Here is an 18,802-nt window from a genome sequence, read left to right on the forward strand (position 1 = left end):
ACAAACGACCCGATTCCTGATTTCCCCACTTTCTCTTTTAAATTTCATTTTGTTTTCTTTTCTTTTCGATGTATATGTCATTAGATTTTACAAAGAGTGATTATATGAATAATTGCATAGAGATAAGCGGAACTATCATGCTGTTCTCAGTTTTTTATATACTACCGTTAATTATTTTATTTCACCAAATGATAAATTTATATATCTATCGGTATATATATATATATATATATATATATATATATATATATATATATATATATATAAGTGTATTAAGGATTTATTATAGTGGAAGTTAATTAGAGCCTTTGTAATTAGAACATATGCTAAGGAGTAAAAGTATAAATAATTAATTAATACAACTTGCGATAATATAAATATTGCAAACGGCATACAAGCGTACTTTCACGGAATTAAGATAAACCTGTGTCTGAATATCAATGCTTCAAGTCTAAACATGAACCTATTAATGCTAATGTTTTTGTTAGTAAAATTGTTAGTTCATGCCTTAAAAATGAAAGAACACTTTAGAATATATTTTTGTATTTTTTATAGTTTTATTTTTATTTTTAGGAAATTGCTGAATGTAAGGTTGGTTGGGTTTAAGAAAAAAATATATCCGAAAGTTTATGGGATAAATAATAATGTGCAGTTTTAAAAAAAAAAAGAATCAGCGTTTGTATTTTTAAAGGTGACTGAACAACAACTAAAATTATATTTTTATTGAAATTTTTGGAAAGCTAAAATAAATTTAATTTAATACACCTCTTTGTTATTGAGGATTTGTTTACATTTTAATTGTAAAAATATAGAATATTGGGAGGATAAAACATTGAATTAATTCCGCATAAATTTAATGGCAACATTCTTAATAAGAATATTGCCTCATTTAATTTATGTAGTGAGTTCGAAATAATGTTTTAAAACCAATATTGTAGGAAGCTTCAAAGCGTATCGAAGCAAGTTATTTGAATTATAATACTTATTTCTAAAATACTATTTCTACACCTTTGGGACTTTTTAAATCAGAATCATATTTAGAAGACTCTTTTCGAAGTGTTATCAAATATTAAATCATTTTTAAATCGTGGGATATTATACCAATTGTAATGGCTTAGAAAATAATGAAAAAAAAAAGAAATATATTTCTGCTACAAATAATTGATATATTTTTTCTGTTAAGGATTCATTATGAAAAAGGTAGAGTTAAGATGTCATCAAGGTATGGGGGTTGCTTCAGGGTACCGGGACCGATTGCTGTTCTCATTGGAATGTCACTGACTATAAAGTGGACTTATCCTTGACCGGACGATTTATTGGTACACCGTATTTTGAGTGTAGTTTGCTTTTTCCTGAAAGATAAAAATCATAAAAATTAATTAAATTATGACAAAAAAAGATTATTTATATATTTTAATTTTATTTCAAGAATATGCCAAGCCAATTTTATGATATTATTTTATGTTATTCATGTAGAGAAAATGAACACAAAGAAAACATCGCATAAATACAGTACGTAAGCCGTATTTTCAATTCATTATAAAGCAGGAACATTTTTATGTTTCCAGCGTGTTTCTCTCGTCTTTGCTAGTTTCTTGAAATAAAAACTAATTCATGTATTCTTTTGCTGATAGATATCAAAACATATGTGGAATCGGTAAGACGAGTTCAAACTCAATTCTATTGCGTTCACATACGCGTTAATACTTTTACGAAGTGCTATAAAAGTTAACCTATGAATTGTTTTGGCATAATCCTTGGCGATAATATACTTTCAGAGTTAAACGCACAAATGGATTATAGGTGCAAGTGTTTATTCCTGGGATTGCCAGCGGCACAAATGTAAGGCCAGAAAACCATATGAAAATTAAATTGTTATTTCGTACTAATCAGCGCGAATAACTTTGAAGACTGATGTTCAAATTTAGGCTTGCTCTCAGCGCATGACTATGTCCGAAATCCTCACACTGACAACTTACCATAAACACATATGCAGTGGGTTTTATTCTTCATTTTCTGATCTCGCTGTATTAATTCTAGCATTGGTGGTCTCAAAGTGCGAAAAACACACAGTCAAATATTTCATGTAAACGACTGAATACAAACATAATCGTGCGTGTGTGCGCATATGTCTATGTGTCATTAGATCCCCATCGTTATTATCTCTACTTCTAATATAGACGTCACATCTCTCAAGTTCACCAGCTAAGATTCTTCCTGCTGTCTATTGTCGATTTGCTTCATCATCGTCCTCTTATCATTCTCCCAGTACAAACATATATATTTACAAAGATAAATATTAGATGCCTGACTGTCTCTCAATACACTATCGGAAACTCGCCACATCCCATTCTTCGGAAGAGAAATCTACCTATTAACTATAGAAAAATAAATCTGATTTACCTCACAATTTTCACTAAATGTCGGAACTAATAAAGCCAAAAAGTTAAATCATAAACTCCATACATTCTACAACAAAGACTCACTAAACTACTTAAATCTATTATCTTTATTTTATAGCAATGGTTTCCACTAAATCTATACCTCTAATAACTCGAGATAATCTGCTAAAATCGTATTGGTTTTCCCCCCTTGTTTACGAAATACGCCCAGTGTTCAATGAGTAATTTAAGAGACTAAAATCAAAACGGGCAATGCCAATCCAACTAGTAAATAAATGTCTGGATAGTACAAGGAAATTTGATAATGCGCCTTTACGTGCACATAGCACGATTCAAAGTGACCTTTATGACCAAGTACGCAGAGTAGAAGAGTTCAAATGTCTGTCGACAAGAAAACATATATTATTTACTAGAAGGAGATGATTCAGCACAGTGAAATCTAATTACATACAAACCAGACTTACAATCAAAGGGACAATGAAAAGAATCGGATTTACTTTGTAAAGTGACATAATAGAAGGGTGGATAAAGAAGACATAAAAAGCCGAGACAATTAACAAATACACACGAAAAAGAAAGTAAAAGCAAAAGAAAAAAAGATTCAATAAAACGAAGACAGAAAAGACAGAAAAAGAAGAAATTTGCCTAGAAGGTCAATAAAATTATAAAGTTGAATTCAAAGAGACAACATATCGTATATAAATGAAAGGCTACGGATATCTGCATAGGTATTTAAATAGACAAATATATCTAACAGTTGTCTTATGAGATTTTAAAAGTTAGACCTAGATAACATTTAAGTTGACATTCAATCGAGAAACTTTTTGTGATATTCTCTTTGTAAGCTGACGTATCAAACGTTCATTCTGAATAACAGATTTTCATAAGTATTGCTGTACCTTAATTTTGACACTATGATCACGTGTTTGTTAAAGCTCATTTTTAAAATGATGTGCAACCGCCCAGGCAATTCATAATATGAATCTTTTTCAATTATGATCTATCATACGACCAATTATGATCTATCATATGATCAATTATGATTTACCTTATGACAGGTTATGATTTATGATATGATCAATTATGATCTATCATATAATTAATTATTATCTATCATATGACCAATTATGATTTATCATATGATAAATTATAATCTATCATATAATCAATTATAATCTATCATATGCCAATTTATGATTATTCATATGATGAATTATGATCTATCATTATGATCAATTATGATCCATCATATGATGAATGATGATCTATTATACCGAGAGAAATAAATACAAGTATTTCATATAGAAGAATATAAACATTAAATTGTATTACTTTTTTGTGTAATCTTCAAACAATGTGAAAAACAGAAAATAGAAAAACTATGATTTTATTGCATTCCATGCAATATCGTTTAAGTATGACACGTATCATATAAAAATAGATGCATAGAATATCAGAAAACAAAAAACAATCATATTTAAAATCCGTAATAATAGCGGATATAGTTGAGTAATGTTTTCTTTCAACGATCCTTCACCAATCTTTCTCAGAAGAGTATGGTAAAGAATTTATTTCCAATTGAAGATGGCAGTAAAAGTAAGAATTCATTAAAATATCCCTAACATATTTTTAAAAAATATCCCTCGCCAAGGCATAATAATAAATGATTAGAACACTAAGAAAACGACAAAATAACAAATTTAATGGTTTCTCAAAATTTTCTATATATATATAGGAACACGATTTCATTTAGGAGCGAATGTTCTGTTGTTTCAACGCAAGTCTGACTTAGATGATTAATCTGAAGTACATTCCAAAGGAATCTTCATAACTCCATAGGAATCTTCATAACTCCATTAGTTACATAATGATTTCGTTGTCCTTCAAACCACAGTGCTTGGTATTACCACGTTGTCACTTATAGTGTCCTAAAACAACACCACTTAACTGCGTTTATCTGGTTAGAACTAGTGTGCAAATGTGATTATGCCGTATATCAATCGAAAGATAATACTCTCCTATTATGCATGCTTAGCATCAGCCGTTCCTTCATCGATACATTTCACGTCGTCTATAAGATCCAATATTCAGTTTCGTTTTTTCTGGTACGACTCCGTTTATAATATATATATTACTCCATGCCCGAACAAATTCTAGGGCAAATTGCTTGGGAGAAAAGACTTTAGAAAAATAAAAAATGTTTCCGACAGAACCAAACACATAAGTGCCAGCAACAAGGAATAAAGCCGTTACCTACCTCGCCCTTTTCGTTCTGTAGAATGGTGACAACATTGGACCCAGTTCCCCACGTATCATTCTCTCTGCTGACTATATCATCACCGCGAGCCTGTGCCTGGTTGTTCTTGGACCATATCTAAATAGAGAATCGGGTGTAAATTTATGCACAGTCATATATTATTTTATAACAGCAGGATAAAGAAAATAGCAAACACAACAAAATTTTCACAATAAGTTTATTACAAAAAATTCAAATTTTCTATTTGAATTTGATTAATTGGATTTAATTTATGTTGTACATTTTGTTGCATTTAGAGAACTAAATACATCGATAATTTAGCAATTAATGATATAGATATATAATTTTCTAAATATTTTAAAAAGTTTTTCAACAAAATGTATTTAACATAAAATAAATTAAAACCAATTTTCAGATTCAATTTAAATTTCAATTTGTATTATTTCTACCATATTCGAAGTTTCCTCCTACATATGCGCCTATAATATCTATAGATGATTTATATTATTTACCGAGTGTTTAGCGTCAATGCCCTATTATCATTATGCGGTCATAAGCTTTTCGAATCTAAAGGCTTATGAATTGGGACTTTTCATTTTCATATTAAGAATACTGTGCACCAACTTTTTACTTTTTGCATGTTGTCTAAATTTCTGCAACATATTATTCGGTGTACTTTTGCACTGTTGAATTAGGAAATGGCATCAGTTTCCCTCCATCCGCTCAGGTTTTTGTGCCAAATTGTTTAAAAAAAAATCAAATCTTGTTATAAAAGTGATTGCATTTTTGTGGCATTATCAGCTGATCTTTGTCGACTTATATCATCGTAAATATACTTTTAAGAGAAAAAGTGTTTCTCTAATAACATATGTGGATTGCCTGATAGAAACATCGATTAGGCTAAGCTAAATAGTGAGCGTTGATAAATGCAAGTACACGTAAGTTTCATGTTGCTTCACTGATGTAAAAACTCCAGGGCTTAAACTTCCGTTTTTTCGAACTCCTGGAATTCTAAGCAGCAGGGAGGTCTCTCTTCAGATTCCGAAAGTAGATAGCTGTCATGACTGCGTCTCCACGACCTTGTATAACTAGTCTCAATCTTTTTTTTTTATTTACTTTTCTATTGATATATATTTTTTATAGTTTTTGGAATTAATACTTATTTCCACATGACACAGAAGTACGTAATAATGTTTTCACATGTAATGCGTTGGTTCAAATGTACACAAGCACCATATTTATTTTCTTGTAATTATTTTTCCACTGATTCACTTTTTATAATTATAGGAATTTATATTAATCTTGATATGACAAGAAGTAGGCAATAATGTTTTCACTTGAAATGCGTTAATTTTGCTTATTCCTAATCGACACAAACACCTAATGGTTTTCTTGTAATTATTTTTTCATTGATTATTTTCCATAATTTTCGGGGGATATATACAAATTTCCACATGATATGAAGTACGTTATAATGTTTTCACCTGAAATGCGTTAGTTTAAATGATCCCTTATCTATACAAGCAGCCTATGGTTCTTTTGTATTTATTTTTCTGTAATTTTTAAAATTTATACACTAATTTCGATACTAATTTCGACATGACACGTAAGTACGTAATAATGTTTTCACCTGAAATGTATTGGAAAGATTAGAAATCTATGCAAGGAGACATTCGGAGCACAACTAAAGCGCAGTTCTATCCCCCATCTGTTTTAATAGCATTAAAATATGTCTTCAAATAACGTGGCAATAGTCACAGATTAGTATATTTAATTGTAGTATAAATGCTTGTTTTTCACTTCATGATGGTATATGCGTGCTGGTCTTCTTTCTGCTACTTTGAAACCATTTCATTGTTTGTAATGGCGTACAAAAATAAATCTTAAAATGTCAAAACAGAGACTTTTCAATATTTTTTCAGAGGAAAACAATCTAAATCTGTTAAAAAAGAAAAGTGTTTAAAGGGAAGATTTTTATAGTTTCATTAACAATACATAACAAGAAAAATTGAGATAAATTAAAATCATTACTAAAAAATAGAAATTTAAGACCAGTCAATCATGTAAGCGAAATGCCTATTAGTTTGATAGAAATAAAGTAGTAGAAAATACGATTCGTATTTCATGTTTTACGTTTTTACGCGATAAACACACACACACACAGGCACACACGATATATATATATATATATATATATATATATATATATATAAATAATATATATATAAAACAGGATGGAACGATAAAATTGTCGCATAAAAAATACGGCATGATTCTATTTCATTTGATGAAAATCTTTATTTGTTGTAGACCATCTACTTGTGGATCAGTTATGTACAAATCTCAAGAGCGATAAGAACCTTACATCAGATCTGAGATTGACACAATGTTCAACGAGCTAGATCGGAGATTCTCTGCTGTACAAATCATGCTCTCTACCGATCCAAGTTTTGACAACACGACCATTGCTAGCACCCTCAAAATACATCGCTGGATTGCCACGAATAATAGGGGCGTGCCAAGGGTGATGAAAACAAAGTTTCCGAACACGGATTTTGCCTTTGGTGTTGTTTCAAGTAAAGGACCACATCATGGAACCCCACATCTCCGAAGTCGACTTGAAAATCAACACCAAAGTATACTTGAATGTACTGAAGAGTGTAATGATCCCCTGATGCAATCAGATAGTAGGTAACAGATCCTGAATGTGTCAGCATGACCTGGCGCGGATCCACAAGTCTAAATGAACCCAGGCTTGGCTTCAGATGGAGTGTTACGACTTTGTATCTTTTTCTCACTGGTCGTCCTCCTCTGCTGACCTAAATCCGTTGGACTACTTCGTTTTATCCAGCGTCCAGAACATTACCAACATGACCTCCCACAACACAAAAGCCAGCCTGATCGCAGCCATCCGCCGAGTAATCACCGAGCTCTGACCGGCGCTTGTGGAAAAAAACATACTCCCAGTTCCGGACCCGTATCGAGATGGGGATTGACATTAAATAGATGTCAGCTCTAATACATAATCAAGTTACCTGAATTGATGTTTCAATAAACGTTTTAAAAGAAAAGTGTAGTGTTGTTTTCTTTATGACGAAATATATGACGGTATATATATATATATATATGTATATATATATATATATATATATAAACTACTGCATTTGGGTCGATGTGCTAAGTAACCTTACTAATCATGAAATATAGGAAAATACATAAAGAAAATGCAATATTCGTCATTACAAATATAATCTGCGTATAACCTTTAAATAATACAAATACAATTATGTATTATCTATCTACACAGTAACTTAAAATGAATAAGTTTAAATCATTTATGATTGGATGATGGCTAGATTTTAATTGCTAATCGAAACTAATTAATTTTCATAGCTGTAGATCTTGTAGAATTGTTACATATAATTCCAAGGTTCGTTAAAAGAAACCATAATTTCGATTTCCTACAAAGATGTTTTGATTGCATACAGATTTCTGAAATACATTCTACATCATTCTGTTGCATTGTTTTTGGCGGTGCTTTCTGATTCTGAATCTAAAGGTGAAGCATGTACTTACCTTGACGACCGTTCCAGTTTTTAGAACCAAATTTGGAATTTCGTATGTGTAAACCATATTATCATCGACTTTTCTCACAATCTTCCAACCTGTAATATTTTCTTCCTGAAAAATGAAAAACCAAAGAATTTTGAATGTTCGAATAAAAAATCTATTCGGAAGAAGAGTTTCTATTATGAATAAAACATTACAGAAAATAATGTGAAATATTCTTTTGTGTAAAGTTGTCGTTAAACAAAAACAATTTTGAAGAATCTTTGAACAATAAAGACGAGATATCAATAACATATGTAAAATTTTCCATTTTCTTTTTTTCGTTTCATGAAATTGTTAATTCCATACCTATCATCATGCACATTATATTATACATACATAAACACACGCACACACACGCGCGCACACACTGACAAACATATATATATATATATATATATATATATATATGACCTTGTTTTTCTGTCTTCCGAGGAACCGTCTTCACCATACCTATCTTTCAATTTGTTGTCTGCACACTCCTTACTTGATATATTTGAACCCGTGAAATAAATTCGATTTGCCATTTAGCCGGTAAGAATAGCTGCTAAGGTGTCAAAATTTAAAAAAAGAAAATTGAACTTGGCAGGGGTCGATCAACATAAATTGGTCTTGTACGCGTACGCAAATATGCATTTATACGTTCAGTCCGTTCACTTTTTTATTCACTTTTTAAATTTTTTATTGCTCAAACGAACACAATCAAGGCTAAATATTTTGGTTTCGATTTCAGTTGATGGCACGCAAGTCATATTTTTTAAACTTTTAAAACTTGACAATTGATTATTTACTCATGCAATTGCCAAAATTGTTTTCATCACATATCAATTTTTCACATACCATATATAGAGAAGGATGATTTGGATTTGTGCACGATATGTTTTGGCTATAGAGTCACTTTTTCAAGTGGTGAATCTGTAATTCCAACATAGAGGCCTTTTCGAAAGCTGCTCAGTACTTTAAAAAACATCACACGGGATCCCTCGAAGCTCTCAATATTCATGTATTTTTCAAGCTGTGAGGTTTTCTCTCAATCTTTCAGCTCGAAAATATCATCTTTGGAGTTGTCATACCGAAGAGTCAGAAGAAATGTTCTTGTAATGGATTCGTCCCGTTTCATCTGTCAGTATTCATGAATAAACAAGATTCTCGTTATTGAACGGAAAGCAAGTTTAACCAGATTTATAAAAGACCTCTGCACCGTAAACAAATGATTGTGTAGTGCTCAGGGTCTAAATTAGGTGTGAGGGTTCCGTATTTATTTAAGGAGATAAACTACTGTGACATATAATTTATTATATGTGGAGAATCTGCAATAATTTCTGAAACCTAATGTAGCAAACGTCTCCAACAGAGTATAGTGAACTAAGGTAGCCATTTAGAGGATATACTTGTTAACAATTACACATGAAAAACGTAATTCTTTCTGTAAACAACCTTAAAATTAATTTTTCATAATTTTGTTTCTACTTGGTTTTGACAGCTTTTTAACGTGAAAAGTATTGCTTCTTTATTCTATGTGTCAACGATTAAAAAAAAAACTTGGCGCCATGAATTAGAAATTTCAAAGTGTCGTTTAAATATTGTATAATGATATAACTACATTTTATTAGATGAGATCTATTCCACCGAAAATGTTCAACAGTTTATTTGAAGAAATCTCCAGCATCTTACCTTTTTGGTTTCCAAGGCGATAAACTGTCCTTGAGAGTCGGCTTCCTTGATAGATACTGAACCTTTTGATGTTCTTTGATAAGTAGTTTTGGCAGCCAAAGCTCCGCGCATCATTTTCATTGAGATTTGGGAATCTTCGAAATATGAAATGGAATACAAAGGAGTTAATATGAAGTAAAATATTTCCACACGCTCACCCCCCCCCGCACACCCGTATATGTATGTGTTATTAAACTTATACTAATAGTTAATCTTAAAAATCTGAAAATATTAAGTTATGGAAACATTTTACATTTAAAGGCAAGATAGCTTACGAATTAATAAGTTAAATTTATGAAGTGAGAAAATAAAGCCTTTTTATTTTCTTAGTTATACAATAGAACACTTTTACTGTTTCGTTAAATGTTAATAATTAGTGTAATATTATAAAACCCAGTTGTCAATTTGCAAGACACAGTGTTATAAAAACTAAAATGTTTTTATTATTAGAAAACGTCATAAACAAGAATTCAATTTTTCTATATTAAACAACGATAAATCTAACGAATAACCTCGGTAATCAATGAAAAACACGCGAACTTTGATCAGGTGTTTTTGATTTTCAACTTATTCGTTAGTTTTATCTCCGTTTACTTGATTGAAAAATAATACCAAATGATATTTACTTTAGTATTACTTTCAGAATAGTTTGCTCAATGCATTAATATATTGGGAGATAAATCTGGGTATGAAAAGATTCACTGCGTCTTGGAAATTTTCAAATGTGTCTATATACTTTATCATTTAGTAGTTAGAGTTCACATTTATTAGAATTATATTTCCATTATATTTATTTGCTAAATAACGTTTTTATTCAAAAAGAAAAATATTAAATGACGCCAACTTTTACATTGAATAACGCACATTGTATCACTAAAATACGTTTCGTTTTTTTAAGAATACCAATTATTAAAATTTCATTATCTTGGACAAACAAGAGATAATCAATGAAAGTTTTTATTTTATAGACTTATTTTATTGTATTATTATTCATTATACCAATCATGCACTCTTTGATATTAATGTTGCGAATTATCTCATATAAAAGTAATCTATGGATATATAATTATGCAAGTGGCGTTTACCACATGACTATTATACTATTGATGGCTCTTGTAGAATTAAGTTGTAATGACAGAAAAAATATGTTTTATGTGCATTCCCTCATTGTTGGTTGAACGTTACGAATAATATATGATTGTACCTCTTTTCTTTTAAGTATAGCAAAAAGGTTTCTTCCACCAGCATTTTACCTAGTTTTAACGTTCATTTAAAGACATCAACGCGCAGTTAAAAGTAACCCAGTTAAACGGGACAACTATGTAGTATACTACCACAAAATGCGTGTTTAAATTGTTATGTCAAGCTCGTCTGATTTAAAGTATACCGAAAATTATTTTATTCATAATTTAGTATGTAAATTATTAAAGGTTTAATCATTTGGAATGATAATGCTTAAAGAAGTTTTATTTTCATCACTTTTCTCATGATGCCAATATATGTTATCTTTACCATATTTACAAGTCATAAAGACCATTATTCATTTTAATATATAAAATAGGATGCCCCGAAGCTCTCAATATCCATTTATTGTACAAGCTGTGAGATTTCTTCCCATTCGCAAACATCTTTTTTTGGCATTGTCATATTGAAAAGTCAGAATAAATTATTTTGCAATGGATTCGTCCCGTTTCATTTTCCAGGGTTCATGAATAAGCACGATTCTTGTTATTGGATATTTATGTTAAATATTTTGAAATCAATATTCGATGAAAGCAAATATTTTAATCTTACTTTTTGTTAGACACTAAGAAGTAAATTTACAATGAAATAGTTTAGACACTCTCGCCTACTTTCGATTTGCTACTAAATTATTGGAGATATTTCTATTTTTTCGTTTCTTTGACTAAAAGACATAGACATCTTTCTTATTCTGATAGTAAACTAAAACTATTATAAACAAAATACTTTTATCAAAAGTTACAAAAAACATCTTTGCCAATACTTATAAAAAGTGAGGCATTTCTAGAATTACTCCAGCAATCATTCAAGTACGATTTGGCGCCATTTAAACTTGGAATAATAAAAAGAGAATATTGATGTGGTTTAGCATATTTAATAGTTGGCGAATAAAAAATAATTTGAAAATTTGCAAATCAACTGCGTTTTGTTTCACAGTTAATTAAAGAGAACATCAAATACAAATATAGCGACAAATAAATGCTTTGCAAATCACAGAAATGAATTCAAACAAAATGACAACAAAGTTAAGAATTCGTTCAATTGTTTTGATGAATTTCAATTCAGAAAGTGAAAAATTTTATGTTGATTTTACAGATTTTTCTTTCGAAATGAACGAGCAGAACAATGCGAAACTTGATTAAGGCAGAATAGGGAACGAAACTGGCGATTGTGTGGAAATAAAATGAATTAAGAATTTTGTTTGGATTTGAAATATTTACAATGGAACCTTTGGGTTTCTATGAAATATCAAATTTAAAACTGAATTGTTAAATATTGTGGGTAGGAGCAGAATAGATTAGAAAAATATTAAAAAGAACAAAGACTAAAAGAATTGGAAATACAAGAGAAGATAAAATTCTATGCAGTCCGCATGCGCACAGCACGGCTGTATGTACATAAAGGAGAATTTGAAAATTATATAACTTCACAGTTGTTAAGAAGCTCAGCTCCATCTTGAATGTAAAAAAAGATACTTGATTTTAAATGGCATTATTTAGTTTCAATAATTAATATTGATTAATGAAAAACGATATATTTCATGAGAAGGAACATAAAAACGGGTTAGCAGTATAAGGTATTAGTAAAAAGTAAAATAAGCATATACTTTAAAAGTCAAGCTTTTTCATATGCTTAGGAAAGACTCTAAAAACCTATAATAAGGAAACGCTCTTCTGAACATAATCTGATAATACTTAAGCAGTAATAATGTGAAATACACATATTGTCATATTGTCTTTCTCATCTGGTTCTTTTCTCACAATTTCTGATGCTTTTTTTTCAAATATTATTGTATTTTTTGGTTTATATCTAACGTAATTAAGAACGTCGCTCCTAGCATTGCTTTTGCAAAACCTATACTTTCATTGTTCCTGCTTGTTTAGTATTATGAAATAAGTTTAATGTTCAAGAGAGAGTGAGAAAATGTAAAGGTCATTTGAGTCACCAATAGCAATAACAATAATGATTTTCGTAAATAGTTGCTTTTATGGCATATTTAAATATTTTCCTGAAATAGTACAAGAACAACTGAACGAAATACCAGCTTTTCAATTAGCTGTTTATGTGGGACTACTCTGACATTTAAACAGCAAGTCATCGTAGAGCCATATAAGTTAAACGTCTATATATATATATATATATATATATATATATATATATATATATATATATATATATATACACACATGTGTGTGTATGTATAGATATTATATGTGTGTATGTGTGTATTGCAAGTAATTAATGATTATTGGTGTAATTTTACCAATATTCTAATCGATATAAGAATTCATTTCTGTCGAATAAGGCAGAAGCTGCATAGGCAAAGAGAATCTGGAGTAAAATGGGAAGCAATGAATGTTCTGCGCATTTTTGTATCAGGAATGAGAAAAAATAGGGCTTTGAAGAAAAGAGTCAAGAGTTTTTGAACAAGTGGATGCTTCATATGAAATATTTGTACTGTTCAACTGAACACGCCATTTATATGTTACATATAAATATGTGTATATGTATATATTCATATATCAGTTTAAAGTTTTAGTCGTGCGATGACATTATATTACTTATAAAATCAATTATGAGATTATAAACCGCAGAATCTGTTTGTAATAATAAATGAAATAGTGTTATTATGTGTTAATAAGAAAAATAAAATATTGAACACCTCGACATGTCAGCAGTCCATCATTGGTGAGATTTAGAACGAACAGCAATTCTTCTTGCTATCTCTATATCTATCTCACGTAAATGCATATTCTTTAATAAGTCACAAAATATATGATATATTAGGCGATCATACGTAAGAATACAGCGATATCAAATAAGAAACTGGATTGAGTGCTTAAACACATAAACAGCACGCAATATATGTATATATATACATACATATATATATGTACATGTATATATATATGTGTATATATATGTGCGTGTGTGTGTGTGGTGTGTGTATATATTCATGTGTAGACTTTTGTATATGACATTTACGTAAATCAATATTATCTAATGTCAACAAAACACTTAATGAAAACCCTAAAAATTTTAACTAAATAATTTCTGTCTATAATTATTTTAGGAGCGTTGGTTATTCAATGTATATCATAACATATTTTTACTTGCATATATGTATACAGAATATACACACATGTATATTTATAATCAGTTCTTTAAAAAATTTAAGAATGAGAGATAGACATACTGATAGATATATAAACAAAATATATAGACAAACATATATATTGAAATAAACTAATTCATATCTTTAATTAGAGACACAGAACTGAGAGTATCTCTCCCTCTCTCGCTCTCTCTCTCTCTCTATATATATATATATACATATATATATATATATATATATATATATGTGTGTGTGTGTGCTGGTCTGTGTGTGTCTTCCTGTTGGGTTGGAGGGCATATATATAAGAATAAACGGTATATTATAACTAGTAGTTACTCGCCTTCAAGAACGCCAAGCAAGAAACTATCAGTTACCAAACACTGTTAATAAATATATTCTATCACCAACATTGAGTACTTTAATCAATATTATAACTAATAAAACTAAATGTATGTATATGTATATATTTATGCATATATTATCATATATTTATGCATATCAATTTTTGCATATTAACATGTCTATATATAAATGCACACATATATTTATATATACTTGTATATGCGTATATATGTATATGCGTATATATGTATATATGCGTACGTATATATATGTGTGTATAGAGATAGAGGAAAGGGTATAATATTAAGCTTTCGCTAACTTAATTGAGAAAAATATTCCATATGGAATCATATTTTTTGTTCTGGGCCTAATGATGGACTACTTAGAGAGCATTTGGTATGCACATGCAAACGAAAGGAAAATCAGTGAGTATTAAATAATCAAAGTAAACGTTGTGACTCGACAAATCTATCCAGTGTTCCGAGATATTTTCCTCCGTTTTATTTTGTTCGTTTATTGGACGTTTCTTTTTCCTCTGAGAGAAGAAAAATACTTTAGAAAGGAGAAAATTAGTTTAGGAAAAAAGTTACCTACGAAAAGTATTTTAATATCTCAATAGATACAATGTAATAATTAATCATCATTACGTGATAAAAAGCACATGAACTATGTACATAAACATCGTATATATACACACGTACATATATCTGAACAGAGATCTGTGCAGATATTTTTTAAATATATAAGGCCTATACACATAAACAATACTTACATATAGATATACAACACATTATGCATATAATATAATGCGACCATGCATCGATCAAAATATTTACTCTAAAACTTTAACACAACATATATAGGTGTTCATAAACAGATATACAGTGAATAAATGTAAGTTGATAATTTTTAATTCGTTTTAATCAATAGTTTTATATCTATATGCATGTCTGAATATCATTATATGTAAGCATTCATTTAAATGCATGCATATGCAAATATCTTTGGATAGAATAACTTAAAATACTAACACATATTTAAGAATAAATACAAAGAATGTCATTCAAAATTGAAAGTATCTAAAACGATCCACAGACAAACTTGAAAGAAAATATTTTATTGCAAAGCAAACATAATTTATAAAAATGGATAATCCAAAGCATAGATACAATTTTGTTACGACATTTAAGGAATGAGACGAAGTGACAACCAAAATAAAAGTAAACGGAAGTAAATAAACAAAGTTTACCATTGTCATAACTCATAATGCATATTGGTTTCCATAATTTTTTAAATACCAAACACCAACAAAATACTACATAGGACATTAAAAGCCAATATAAATTACAAATGAAAACAACATAAAAAGCCAAATCTAAATAACAAAAATAAGTAAAAATCATACACAGTAAATATTAAATAACTTTGTATTAAACAAATAAATCTAATCGTAGATAAGAACAATAATATATATATATATATATATATATATATATATATATATATATATATATATATATCCATGCAGTCTAAATGTAACGATTGTATAAAATTATAATTGTTAACTGCTTTACTGCTTTACGAACAACAAAGGTGTTAGTCATTGTCGTTGTCCATCTTATTATTTAGACACTTATTTGACGTGGGTGCGTGTACATATTCATTTATACATTTTTTCTATTAGAATTGTGGATATTTGTGTTTCGCATGCGTTACAATATTCATTTGACCTTGTCCAACTGACATGCAATGTGTTACTTCCACATGTGATATAATACGAAGACACATGCCCAACATGAAAACACTTATCAAAAGGAAATCTACTCACCTTGTTGATTTCAGAAAGTTTCATTCAAAACAAATTCTATACATCATTAATGTTTCTTTTTGCCAATAAAAGAAGAAGAAGACACAACCTGTCTTTAGGAAATGCATATCTTCGAAACCATCAGTCGATTCTCGACACTTTTTTGCAACAAAACTCTCTCTCTCTCTCTCTCTCTCTCTCTCTCTCTCTCTCTCTCTCTCTCTCTCTCTCTAATTGTGTGTATGATCACTTTATTTAATTGTTAAGATTCGTGTATGTTTCTATCACCGATTTTAATCTCCTTTTGTATTGACAATTACGACGTTCACTGTTTTTTTTTCTCTCAAATGGGACTCTATTCTATTTTCACATTCTCCCACCCCACCATTCATGCGTTCTACTTACGGTATGTTTAGTTTTAAGATGTTTAAATTTAAATATTTATAATTCCGAATTCATTCTTGAATTGATATTTCTTTTAAGCTAATCATAATATTTATCTGAGGTGCTGAACGGGAAGAGATGCATAGTGAATATATATAATCTAAGTTTCTCCTCGGTATAATCTATTAATGTTTAAAACACCCTATGTCGACAATACATCTCTTATCGAGTTATGGTATTTCTAATACCTCTAATATAGCGACAGTTGACAAGGTCAACCTAGAATGTCATGCGCTATATAATCAAGCTCTATATAATCATTACTATAATTAGACATGTTGGGTTACCGAGGGGTGAAGATCAAACATTTGAAATGTAAATTGACAAGTTCATGTCTAGATGTAGTTTTTGAAGATCGCAATCTTATTACGTATCTTCGAAACGTTATCACTATTATGCAAACAACGTTAAAATGGAATTTAAATGAAACTCAGAAGGCACTGCAGTTTGAGAGAAGGTTTTCTGTAGTAGAAGGGGGGCCATCTCGCAACAAATTATAATGTGAGATGAGAACCAGCGGAAATGAAAACCGAGACGTGAATAAGAAATACTTTGAAAATTTGACTTTATCACATAAAACTATTTCTTAAAGTCAACTTTTTGACGGTGTTTTTAATTTTGTAAACTTGCGTAATGATTCCAGTGTAGAATATATTACATTGTTTTGTTTATTCGAGGAATTTTTCTATAAACGGTTCAGCGGTTCGATTGTTTTCACAGATAAGAAGTGTGGAACATTTAAATTCTCATCATCATTTATATGGAATCTTTATAAAATAAGCATTTGCATAAATCGTTTCAAAACTGTTACGCAATTAGTATACAGGTAATAAGACTAAGTGGGTGCACAAGTATTAACATTTATAATGATTTATTTATAAAATTGATGAATAGATTTTCTAAAATAGTATAAACAAAGTGGATGTGGCTAGGAAAGAAAGCACAACTATAGATTAAGTGAATTGCGAAGGTGATAAAGGACAATAACAACTGCATGTATAATAGGGTACTTAAACGAAGAAAATGAATGCAAGTTTATTGGGGTTTCTCATTGATTTGCAAATATTAAAACTGATATTTCAAATGAAACTTGATACTTGAAATACTAAAACTAAAACATAATGGAAGGTTTTATTCGATTCACTTTTGATAGGTTTTCGGGAAGGTTTGTATTGCGAACAATGACCTCCGCGTAAGCTCATTGGGCATTTCGGTATATTCTTCATTTTCTGCATTTTATCCTTCTCATTTTGCCATTTAAATGTCAAAGATTAGAGTAAATTGACCACCCTTAACGTTTGGGATGAGCTGATCGATATTATATTTTTGTACTGTTTGTTGCAGATAAGTATATTTACACGGGCATCTATCCGAATAAAGCTTTCTTCTTACGGTTAATATTGAAAAATCGGCACGAATTACGTCTTACAAATATCATACAGCTTCATAATGTTGGTATTTAAGTTAATAAATAAGATTTCCGGCGTATTCTTAAATAACAGTTTTATAAAATGATATGAATATACAAATATTTGCTCTAACCAGAATTCTGAAATCGCTAATTCACGATATGGTATACATTTTCACGGATTATTATTATTTTACACATGAAAAGGGGGATTGGTCAAGCGAATAAAGATTCAGTGTGAATCAAATGAAAATCAAAATGTGAAGAAATATTAAATATGTAATAATTTTGTTGCACCTTCACGCAAAAAGATCGTATGAAACGCGGGGAAACTAGAAAACAATTCGGTAATATCAAATAACTGATTGGATTTATAACAGCAGACACAACGACAACGACATGGCATAATAATAATAAGGATATAAGATTTTAGCTTAACGAGAAACCACCGATCATGTTCAAA

The 18,802-nt window shown here is 29.8% G+C and overlaps 1 protein-coding gene across 1 annotated transcript; it reads right to left on the reverse strand.

Annotated features, from left to right (window-relative positions):
• Nucleotides 1-533: 533 nt before the first annotated feature.
• LOC145292036 (70 kDa neurofilament protein-like) lies at nt 534-17,062 on the reverse strand. Its single transcript, XM_080138061.1, has 5 exons — nt 16,509-17,062; nt 9,943-10,076; nt 8,236-8,340; nt 4,660-4,776; nt 534-1,352 (listed from the first exon to the last, which is right to left on the reverse strand). The coding sequence occupies exons 2-5, from the start codon at nt 10,060-10,062 to the stop codon at nt 1,314-1,316; spliced, it is 381 nt and encodes a 126-aa protein (XP_079994187.1). The 5' UTR covers nt 10,063-10,076; nt 16,509-17,062; the 3' UTR covers nt 534-1,313.
• Nucleotides 17,063-18,802: the final 1,740 nt, after the last annotated feature.

The sequence above is a fragment of the Euprymna scolopes genome, chromosome 13 (genome assembly GCF_053919585.1).
Source record: "Euprymna scolopes isolate OS-2025 chromosome 13, ASM5391958v1, whole genome shotgun sequence".
Classification (NCBI taxonomy): domain Eukaryota; kingdom Metazoa; phylum Mollusca; class Cephalopoda; order Sepiida; family Sepiolidae; genus Euprymna; species Euprymna scolopes.